Raw genomic sequence first — 12,088 nt, forward strand, 5'->3', positions numbered from 1 at the left:
ATTCAAGGTAAGTCCATTTGGCTAGAGGCTTATAAGAACAAAATTGCCTAAATCATTTCCAAATATGCATGTGAATTAGGAAGCATCCATAAGAATCAAGCCAAGGCTATTGTGCAAGCAATCAATGGGGCAAAACACACCAAATGATTTTGATGATGGCTTAAATTCTCACAAAGGTAAACTTATCACTTCCAAATTGAGCTTTCAAAACTATCATGACATGTAGAGGAAAAACAAGGACTTCAAATCACAAAATGTCAAGCGACTTTTATTTTCAAAACAATTACTCATTACTTGAACATATCCTATAATTCAAAGAAAAATATGCAAAGTTGTACCTACAAACAGAATTGACCTAAAATATTAAATTAGAAACCCAACAAAACTAACAAAATTAACAAAACTAACAAAACTAGCAAAACCAAAGAACACTCCCCCTATACTTAAACAACACATTGTCCTCAATGTAGCACAAGTAAAAGATTAAAAGCAATTAAATCATCAAATAGAATTGGACAAATGTAATAAAAGTAAATAAGGAGATAGGAAAAGAAAAACTCCCTAAGTCATGGTGGAGGAAGAGTAGGGTGGAGTAAGGAAGTCTCTTCCACCACTACATCCACTAAAGAAGGGTTTGTGAGGAATGGCTTCAGTCGGTGTCCATTGACCTTGAAGCTCTTTTTTGTGGAGTCGCTTTTGATCTCAACTGTAACATAAGGAAAAACATTAGTAACAAGAAAAGGACCAATCCACTTAGACCTCAACTTACCACTCATGAGTCCAAGCCTAGAATTATACAATAACACTTTTTGCCCAACCATGAAGTCCTTCTTAATTATCATGCTATCATGGAACTTCTTGGTCTTTTCTTTGTAGAACTTGGCATTCTCATACGCTTCTAGGCGGATCTCATCTAACTCACTCAGTTGCAACTTTCTTTCCTCACCAACTTGATCCATAGAGAAGTTGCAGGTCTTCACTGCCCAATATGATTTATGCTCAATCTCCACTGGAAGATGACATGCCTTTCCAAAGACAACCCGATAAGGAGACATTCCTATGCGTGCTTTGTAGGTAGTCCGATGTGTCCAAACATCAAGCCTGGTTTCCTGCTTGGCTGCACAATCTTCTCTAAAATTCTCTTGATCTCCCTGTTAGAAATTCCTACCTGTCCATTAGTTTCAGGGTGGTATGGTTTGGATACCCTGTGTACAACCCCGTACTTTTTAAGCAAGGCATGCATTGATTTGTTGCAAAAATGGGTTCCTTGATCAATAACGATTGCTTTAGGTACTCCAAACCTGCAAAACAGATTAGATCTGACAAAATCTGCAACAACCTTAGCATCATTAGTTCTAGTGGGCTTGGCCTCCACCCATTTTGAAACATAATCAACTGCAAGGAGAATGTGAACATAACCAAAAGAGATAGGAAAAGGGCCCATGAAATCTATGCCCCAAACATCAAACACCTCACAGAATAGCATAGGTTGCTGAGGCATTTGTTGTCGCCATGTAAGTGCACTTCCTGCTCTCTGACACTGCTCACAAGTGCTATAAATCTTCCACGCATCTTTAAAGATGGTGGGCCAATAAAAGCCACAGTCAAGCACTTTGCGAGCTGTCCTTTGAACACCAAGATGACCTCCCTGTGCGGAAGAATGACAGAACTGCAGGATTGAGTCAGTCTCATGCTTTGGAATGCATCATCTAATGACTTGATCACTGCACAATTTCCACAAGTAGGGGTCATCCCAAATAAAATGCTTAGCATCACTTTTAATTTTATCTTTTTGAGCCATAGATGCTAAGGGAGGAAAAACATAAGCAACTAAATAATTGACAATGTTAGCAAACCAGGGAGTAGAAAGAGAATCAGAAATACTATATAATATATACAAATGATCATCCGGGAAATCATCCTGAATGGGTGAATCCTCATCAGACACACGTTTGATCCGACTCAAATGATCAGCAACTAAATTTTGTGCTCCGCTCCTATCACGGATCTCCAAGTCAAACTCTTGGAGCCAGAGCATCCATCAGATCAATCTAGGCTTTGAATCAGCCTTCTTCAACAAGTACTTTAGAGCTGCATGGTTAGTATAAATAATAATGCGAGTACCAAGCAAATAAGAATGAAATTTTTCAAGAGCAAAAATTATGGCTAGTAGCTCTTTCTCAGTAGTAGTATAATTCGCTTGGGCAACATCTAAAGTCCTAGAAGCATAATATATCACCCTAGGCAATTTATCAATTTCCTGAGCAAGGACAGCCCCCAATGCATAATTTGATGCATCACACATAAGCTCAAAAGGGGCTGTCCAGTCGGGTGCCTTGATGATGGGTGGTAGGCAGTGTTCTTTTGAGGCAATCAAAAGCCTCTTTGCATTTATCATTAAAGTCAAACTCCACCTCCTTTTGCAACAAGTTGGATAGTGGAAGGGCTACCTTGCTAAAATCTCTTATAAAGCGCCTGTAGAATCCTGCATGACCAAGAAAAGATCGCACTCTCGCATGCAAGAGCGGTGAGGCAATTGTGAAATAACATAAATTTTTGCAGGATCCCCTTCAATGCCCTTATTGGAAATAATGTGGCCTAAAACTATACCTTGCTCAACCATAAAATGACATTTTTCAAAATTTAAAACAAGATTAGTTCCAATGCATCTATTCAAAACCTTTTCCAGACTATCCAAACAAATATCAAAAAAGGATCCATATACAGTGAAATCATCCATAAACACCTCTATGCAATTTTCTAAAAAATCACTGAAAAAAATGATCATGCACCGCTGGAAGGTACCAGGGGCATTGCACAGGCCGAAAGGCATCCTCCTATAGGCAAAAGTGTCGAAGGGGCAGGTGAATGTGGTCTTTTCCTGATCCTCAAGAGCAATAGCGATTTGGATATAACCAGAAAAGCTATCAAGGAAACAGTAGTGAGATTTACCTGCCAGGCGTTCAAGCATCTGGTCAACGAATGGCAGGGGAAAATGGTCCTTTTTGGTAACCTGGTTCAGCCTCCTATAGTCAATGCAAACTCTCCAACTGTTATGCACCTGAGTAGGAATCAGCTCCTCCTTCTCATTTTTTATCACGGTGAGGCCGGTTTTCTTCGGGACTACCTGGACAGGACTCACCCATTGGCTGTCGGAGATAGGATAAATGATTCCAACTTGCAAAAGCTTGGTTACCTCCTTCTTCACTACATCAAGAATCACCGGGTTGAGTCTTCTCTGTGGCTGTCTTACTGGTTTAGTCCCATCCTCTAAATTTATCCGATGCATACATGTGGATGGGCTAATACTAGGAATGTCCGCCAGGGTCCAGCCTATAGCCTTCTTATGCTTCTTGAAAACTGATAACAACTTCTTCTCTTGCTCATCAGCAAGGGAGATAGATATAATTACTAGAAAACTTTTGCTATCATCCAAGTAAGCATATTTTAAATTTGATGGCAGAGGCTTCAATTCTGGTGTGGGCAGCTGGATAATGGTAGAAAGAAATGGTTTCTCAGCCTATACCTCATAAAGAAAGTCAGAGGTATGTGTACTTCCTAAAACATGGTTAGTTCTATTTGACTCTAGAAAATCAATCTCAAGAGGTAAAACATCACCAGACATGTAATCAATATCAATTTCAGATTCACTCTCAGCATCAAATTCAGCCATATGATCAAGTACAAATTCAGATTCAATGCATGAAGAGTGACAGGCATGCAGATTAGAATGAAGATCAGTCATGTATTCATCAACAATATGGTCAATTATTTCAGCGCGAAATACAGAAAGACCTTCAGATGGGTGTTTCATAGCATCAAGAATATTAAAATGAACAGTTATATCACCAAACTCCATAGATAGTGTGCCTGCATATACATCTATCTTAGTTCTAGCAGTTTTCATAAAAGGTCTGCCTAGAATGATGGGAACTGATCCTTGAGAAAATCCCTCCTCCATATTCAAAATATAAAAATCAACAGGGAAAATTAGTTCACCAACTCTAACTAAGACATCCTCTATGAAACCAGCAGGATAGGCAACACTTCTATTAGCTAAATGAATTACCACATTAGTTGACTGCAAAGGACCAAGAGATAGAGAATTAAAAATAGACAAAGGCATAACACTAATAGAAGCTCCTAAATCTAGCATGGCATTGTTAAACTTATTGTTCCCTATAATACAAGGTATGCTGAATGTACCTAGATCTTTACATTTTTCAGGGATTTGGGGAACAGATTTACCAATCAATGTCGAGACATTTCTGCACATACTAATTCTTTCACTTCCTTTAAGCTTCCGCTTATTAGTGCACAACTCCTTCAAGAATTTAGCATATCTTGGAATTTGCTTTATTGCATCCAGCAGAGGTATGTTTACCTCTACTTTTCTAAATGTTTCCAAGATCTCCTTCTCTGCTTCTTCCATTTTTTTGTTGGAAATTGCTCTTGGAGGGAATGGAAGAGGGATATGCTGCTTCTGTAAATCAGAATTACCAGTGGAAGATTCACCTGCATAGAAATTGTTAGGTAACTTACTCTTTAAATTTTTGTCATCATCTTTTTCTAGAGTAGAGTGAAGTTGGGCAGGTTCATTTGCGGATGAGGAAGATGTTGCTGATTGAGGTCCTTGACACTACTTTCCCGACCTCAATGTAATGGAACTCACATTTTTGGGATTCTGGACAGATTGAGAAGGTAATCTATCAGAATTTTGGGACTGTTGTTGATTTAACTGTGTAGCCAATTTTCCCATCTGATTAGTTAAGCTCTGAATGGAGGCTCCGGTCTCTTGTTGAAACTGCATGTGTTTGCATAGTCCTTTGCCTCACAAGTTCTTCAAGGGAAGGTTGCGGAGGAGCCTCAACTGTTTGTTGTTTCTGGGGATGTTGCTATTGTTGTTGTTGTTGTTGGATTGGTGGAGGAACGTATGGTCTACTTGGGCCAGCAGCATTCTAGAAATAAGGCTGTTGTTGTTTTTACTGTTGTTGTGAAGGATTCGACCATTTAAGGTTGGGATGATTCCTCCACCCGGGATTGTACCTGTTGCTGGAGAGGTCATAATTGTTCTGTTGTGGCTGATTTTGCTGCTGAGGTTGAGGAGGTCTATTGTAGATGTTTGCAGCATAAGCTTCAGGCTATTCAATTGCTTCAAATTGTTGCACAGAAGGGCAAAGGTCTATGTGGTGGTCGGCAGAGGAGCATAAACCACAGAGTCTGGCGACTGGTGCAGATTTCTTATTCATGGCCAGTTGGGTTACTAGGTTAACCAAGGCATCTAGTTTACCTTCAAGCTTCTTAGTCTCAGCTGATGAAGATGAATTCGTGGCTACTTCATGCACTCCTCTAATGACAATAGCATCATTTTTGGCACTAAATTGCTGGGAGTTGGAAGCCATCTTCTCAATTAAATTTCTGGCTTCAACAGGGGTCATGTCTCCAAGGGCTCCACCACTGGCAGCATCTATCATACTTCTCTCCATGTTATTGAGTCCTTCATAAAAATATTGGAGAAGAAGATGCTAATAAATCTAGTGGTGAGGGCAACTGGCATATAGTTTTTTAAATCTCTCCCAGTATTCATATAGGCTATCTCCACTGAGTTGCCTAATGCCTGAAATATCCTTTCTGATGGCCATGGTCCTGGAAGCAGGGAAAATTTTTTCTAAGAATACTCTCTTGAGGTCATCCCAGCTCGTGATGGACCTTGGAGCAAGGTAATATAGCCAATCCTTTGCCACTTCCTCTAAAGAATGAGGAAAAGCCTTCAGAAATATGTGATCCTCCTGAACATCTGGGGGTTTCATGGTGGAGCAGACAATATGGAATTCTTTGAGATGTTTGAGTGGGTCTTCACCTGCAAGGCCATGAAACTTTGGAAGCAAATGGATCAGTCCAGGTTTAAGAACATATGGGACATCCTCATCAGGGTATTGGATGCACAAGCTTTCATAACTGAAATCAGGTGCAACCATTTCCGTTAGATTCCTCTCACGAGGTGGAGGTTGTGCCATGTTCTCAGAATGTTCAAAATTATAATGCTCAAAATCAGGATGTTCAAAATCACCAATAATAGAATGCACAGACTCACCAGTAACAAAATGCTCAGGATGCTCAAAAGGTACAAAATGATGCCTAACTAATCTATGAAATGTCCTATCTATCTCAGGATCAAAGGGTTGTAATTCAGATGGATTGCCTCTAGTCATACACTACATTCAGCATGCACAACTAGTTGCCTTCTTATGCAAGTAACAGTGTAGGTTTGAACTACAACTACCATCAAATGATATCCAAATGACTTGAAATTTTTTGAGCAACACCCTAAAATCATGAAAAGATGGCACAAAAATTTTCTGGCAAAAATTCAAAGTCTAACTATGGAAACTACCTAAGGAAAGTTTAGAAAAATAAAACAATAAAACTTGAAAAAAGAAAAAAACTAGTAGAAAGGCGATTTTGTTTAGCTAGAGACTTCAGCCGGCCTTTGGTGGCTACCACGATATGGGAAATTGTTTTCTACCCCAAATACATATATAATTATAGTCATTCTGATACCTGGAGCAAAAGTTATGGCCGTTTGAAGTTTTGGTAAACACAAGTTCTCAAATTTTTTTGAATCTCTCAAATCTGGCCACAACAAGTGTTCCTGGTATTTTGCACACAAAATATGAGTCAAAAGAACCTACCACACCAAAATTCAGCCAAAAATAACAACCCTAACTATCAAAACAAAAATTGCCAATTAAATTCCCAGGTCAGCAAAAGTGGTCGCTAAATCCGTCACAAAACATTATTCCCAGCAAAACACAAAAACTGAAACAGGGGACGCGCTGAACAAAAAAAACTAAAACAAAACACCACACTTAAAAAATAACAAGACACTAACACAACACGAAAGCATAAAACAACTAAACATAAAACACGAATTACAAGCTATTATGAACCTTTGGACACTGCTCCCCCGCAACGGCGCCAAATTTGATCGAGGTCGTACCCGAATCAAATAAACATTAAAAATGCAGTATCTAGGAAGTGATCCTAGGTCGTCTCCCAACGAGCAATGGTCAACCAAACGTTCATAACAGATAGTAAGAAAATAGTAACGAATTGGGGGGGGGGGGTTGTTTGCTTTTGTAAATTAAATAGCAAATAGATGTGAATTAGAAAATATCAGAATTAAAACACGTTGCTCCCCCTTGATTCACAAGCAAGTGTCTTATCCTAGGTTATGAGAGTTTATCCTTTATCAGTTCAACAACTTAATCCAACCCTAAATTAAATTACTAAGCGAAATTTAACATAAGGCATTCATTATGTGATTAAGCAACACATACACCAATTAATCATGAATGATCATTACGCATGAACATAAATTAAGCGCAGAGACAATTAATCAAGCACTAAGCATGCATGAATTAATAGCAACAACTACAGAGTAATTGGTGAAGAGGAAAAACTGATCAGAATTTAATAGTAATAATAGAACCTCAAAGAGAGTTGTGCTTGATCCTCAAGAGAAAACAACGCTGGAGACTTAGCCTTCCATTAATCAATAGAAAATGAAATTGTAGTAGAAACGAAGAAAACTAGAATTATTCTCCAAAATGAAAAAGAAACTCAAACGAATTGAGAGTAGCACTCTAAAACTAAAACGAAAAAGAGAGAGAGAGGAGAGGACAGAGAGAAAAGAGCCTAAACTAGAACCTTGGTGTTGTTATATAGTTTTCAGCCCCAAAGCTTACAAATCTGTTTTAAATCCAAGCCCATAAATAAAATAAAATCTAGATAAGATAAGATAAGATAAGATCTAGATAAGATAAGATAATATCTAGATGAGATCAAATCTAAATAATATCTAGATAAGATAAAATTTGGTAGAATAAAATAGTCTGCTCTCTTCAAGTCCAAGCCCAATTCTGGATTCAAGCCCAAGCCCAATTCTGGATTCAAGCCCAATTGCTTATAATTCTCCAAAAATTAAATTAAAAACACAAAATTAATCCAGTAGGCCCAAATGATAAAACTGCATAATTAATTTGACAATTAAGGTTAACCAGTAATTAAAATGGTAACAAAAAGGGTTAAGAAATTTGAGAAAATGATGACACATCACTCCATCACCAGACTTTGTGGAGTGATTGAGGATGTTCTAGTTCGGGTCAAACATATTACTTTCCCTGCAGATTTTGTGGTTATGGATATAGAGGAGGATCTTGAAATTCCCATAATTTTGGGACGCCCTTTCATGTCCATTGCCAGTTGTGTAGTAGATATGGGGAAAGGTAAATTAGAACTGAGTGTGGATGATCAGAAGATTTCATTTGACTTATTCGAAGCAATGAAACACTCAAGTGATCAGATGGCCTGTTTTGATGTGGATAAGGTAGTTCGGGAGATAGAATTAGCAGCTACAACCATGGTACTACAGTCTCCTTTGGAAAAAGCACTGAATAATCATGCAGAATGTCTGACTAAAGAGGAGGAAGATGAAGTGAAGGCTTGTATTGAGGAGTTAGATGGTGCAGGAGAAAATTCTGTTAGAAATATTGAGTTTGAAGAATTGAAAAACAAAAACCCAGTAGGAAAGCCTAAAGTGGAATTGAAGACTTTACCAGCACACTTGAAGTATGTATATTTGGAGGATAATGAAGTCAAACCAGTCATAATTAGCAGCTCCTTGAAGAAGGCAGAAGAGGATCAGCTGGTGAAGATTTTGAAGAAACACAAAGCAGCAATTGGATGACACATCTCTGATTTGAAAGGGATCAGTCTGTCTTACTGCATGCACAAAATTAATATAGAAGCTTTTTACAAGCCAGTGAGGCAGCCCCAAAGACGACTGAATCCAGTGATGAAAGAAGAATTGCACAAGGAAGTACTCAAATTGCTAGAAGCAAGACTAATTTATCCTATCTCAGATAGTGAGTGGGTTTTTCCCAAAAAAAGAGGTATGACAGTGATTAAAAATGAGAAAGATGAACTAATCTCCACAAGGACTGTCATCGGGTGGAGGATGCGCATAGATTACAGGACATTGAATGATGCCACTCGGAAAGACCATTATCCACTTCCCTTCATGGACCAGATGCTTTAAAGACTTGCAGGGCAATCATATTACTGTTTGCTGGATGGATACTCTAGCTATAATCAGATCGCAATGGATCCCAAAGATCAGGAGAAAACAACTTTCACTTGCTCGTTTGGTGTGTTCGCTTATAGGTATATGCCTTTTGGTCTTTGTTATGCTCTGGCTACGTTTCAGAGGTGCATGATGGTAATTTTTTGTGATATGGTGGAGAAATGTATCGAATTTTTCATGGATGATTTCTCTGTTTTTGGCTCATCTTTTGATTGTTGTCTATCTAATTTAGAAAGAGTATTACAGAGATGTGAAGAGTCTAATCTGGTGCTTAATTGGGAAAAATGTCACTTTATGGTCCAAGAAGGCATAGTGTTGGGACATAAAATTTCAGTGAGGGGGATTGAGGTGGATAAGGCTAAGATTGATGTTATTGAGAAAATTCCTCCTCCAATAAATGAAAAGGGAGTGAGAAGCTTTTTAGGACACGTTGGGTTTACAAGCGATTCATCAAAGATTTCTCAAAAGTCATCAAACCACTCAGCAATCTGTTGAACAAGGATGTTGCATTTGTGTTTAATGAAGAATGTGTGGAAGCATTTAATGATCTCAAGATCAGACTAGTATCTGCTCCAGTGCTTACAACACCAGAATAGGGGCAAAAGTTTGAATTAATGTGTGATGTGAGTGACTATGCCGTAGGTGTTGTGCTTGGTCAGAGAAAAGGAAAAATCTTTCATGTTATCTATTATGCTAGCAAAGTTTTGAATGATGCACAGGTTAACTATGCTACCACTGAAAAAGAAATGCTAGCAATTGTCTATGCACTTGAAATGTTCAGATCTTACTTGGTGGGATCAAAAGTCATCGTCTATTATGACCATGCAGCAATTAAATATTTGCTCAACAAGGCTGATTCTAAACCTCGATTGATAAGATGGGTTTTGTTGCTTCAAGAATTTGATTTGGTAATTTGGGATAAGAAGGGATCTAAAAATGTTGTAGCAGACCATTTGTCAAAATTAGCTAATGAGGAAGTCACTTCAAAAGAAGTAGAGATTAGAGATTAATTTCCTGATGAATCCTTGTTCATGGTTAATGAAAGACCTTGGTTTGCTGATATGGCCAACTTCAAAGCACCTGGAATCATCCCTAAGGACTTAACTTGGCAGCAAAGGAAGAAATTCCTACATGATGCTCGATTTTACATTTGGGATGACCCTCACTTGTTCAAGATAGGAGTTGATAACCTTCTCTGAAGATGTGTGACAAAAGAGAAGGCCAAGAACATATTATGGCATTGTCATAACTCACCCTGTGGTGGCCATTATGGTGGAGATAAGATAGCAACTAAAGTTTTGCAATCTAGGTTCTTTTGGCCAACATTATTCAAAGATGCACATCAGCATGTGTTGTATTGTAATCAATGTCAGACGATGGGGAACATCTCAAAAAGGAATGAAATGCCTCTACAGAATATTATGGAGGTTGAGGTCTTTGTCTGCTGGGGGATTGATTTTGTAGGCCCTTTCCCTTCGTCCTTTGGAAATGAATATATTCTAGTAGCTCTAGACTATGTGTCTAAATGGGTTGAAGCAGTGGCTACCCCACATAATGATGCCAAGACTATAGTGAAGTTTCTAAAGAAAAACATCTTTTCACGATTTGGGGTACCCAGAATTTTAATTAGTGATGGAGGCATACATTTCTGCAATAATCAGCTACAGAAGGTGTTGAAGCAATATAATGTAACACACAAGATAGAATCACCCTCAGACCAATGGCCAAGCGGAAGTATCAAATAGGGAATTGAAGAAGATTTTAGAAAAGACTATGGCCTCTAATAGGAAGGATTGGTCCCTCAAATTGGATGATGCTTTATGGGCATATAGAACTGCATTTAAGACTCCGATAGGCTTATTGTCGTTTCAAATGGTTTATGGCATGTCTTGTCACTTACCTATGGAGATGGAACATAAAGCTTATTGGGCCTTAAAATTTTTGAACTTTGATGAAGCCGCATCTAGAGAGCAAAGGAGGCTACAACTATTGGAGTTGGAAGAAATGAGATTGACTGCATATGAATCTTCAAGGCTGTATAAAGAGAGGGTTAAAACTTACCATGATAAAAAGCTGCTAAAGAAGAATTTTCAACCAGGACAACAGGTGCTACTATTCAATTCAAGGCTGAAATTGCTCCCTGGGAAGCTTGTTAGTCAGTGAATACGACTAACTTTTGTGTATAAAACCTGTGTAAATAGTATCAAACTCCTCCAATTTACTGTTATTTTGTAGTATTATAAGTACTTTTTGTTAAGTATAGGTAATAAATACTTAGTACTTCCATTTTGTGTGTTTTATAATCATTTTCTCTCAATTTTAGGTTAATTACGCGACTCTGAAAAATGCTACTTTTCACCTTCTCGCTAAGCCAATCTGTAGGCTTAGCGAGCGTCCGCTAAGCGCAACACTCATTAGCTAAGTGCAAGGAAGAATCTAGAAGATGAGTTGAACAGGTTCGCCGAGCGCACCGCTTCATCTCGCTAAGTGCACCACTTCAGTTCATCCGCTGAGCGAAAAGAGCATGTGCTAAGACGAAATTCACTAATGTGCGCTAAGCAGATCAAAGTTGCGCTAAGCGCACGAGCACGAACAAGGCCACCTATTTAAGCCTGAAATCAGATTTAGAGAGGGGAGTTTGGGCTGAGATCTGAAGCTTTGCATATCTAGTGATTCTAGAGAGAGAAAGGTCCAAGTTCCAAAGAGTTTTGAGAGATTTTGCTGTGTGAAGATCTGCAGAGACCAGAGCTTGAAGAGGAAGCCGTTCTGAGAGCTTGAGATGAGTTTATGAGTGGTTGTGAGATCCTAGAGGTGAAGGAGACATCCTCACCACTTGTATTTTTGAAATCTTTCATCTTGTTCTTCTCTTTGTTCTAAAGGAGACTTGTTATGGAAAGCTAAAATCCTCTGTTGGATCTTCCTTGTAGGTACCTGATGTAAATA

At 38.5% G+C, this 12,088-nt stretch overlaps 1 protein-coding gene and 1 non-coding gene across 2 annotated transcripts; both read left to right on the forward strand.

Moving 5' to 3' along the window:
• The first annotated feature begins 5,532 nt into the window (after positions 1-5,532).
• LOC114417523 lies at positions 5,533-5,639 on the forward strand. Its single transcript, XR_003667787.1, has one exon. It is a non-coding gene; the product is annotated as a small nucleolar RNA R71 (small nucleolar RNA).
• A 5,279-nt stretch (positions 5,640-10,918) lies between these two features.
• On the forward strand, positions 10,919-11,308 carry LOC114416038. Its single transcript, XM_028380920.1, has one exon. It carries the CDS (start codon positions 10,919-10,921, stop codon positions 11,306-11,308), a length of 390 nt encoding a protein of 129 aa, XP_028236721.1.
• Positions 11,309-12,088: the final 780 nt, after the last annotated feature.

This window comes from Glycine soja, chromosome 6, assembly GCF_004193775.1.
Source record: "Glycine soja cultivar W05 chromosome 6, ASM419377v2, whole genome shotgun sequence".
Taxonomy (NCBI): domain Eukaryota; kingdom Viridiplantae; phylum Streptophyta; class Magnoliopsida; order Fabales; family Fabaceae; genus Glycine; species Glycine soja.

What these genes read in the sequence shown, in the direction of transcription:
- LOC114416038 (XM_028380920.1), top strand. Translation starts at nt 10,919, where the DNA reads ATGGCCTCTAATAGGAAGGATTGGTCCCTCAAATTGGATGATGCTTTA.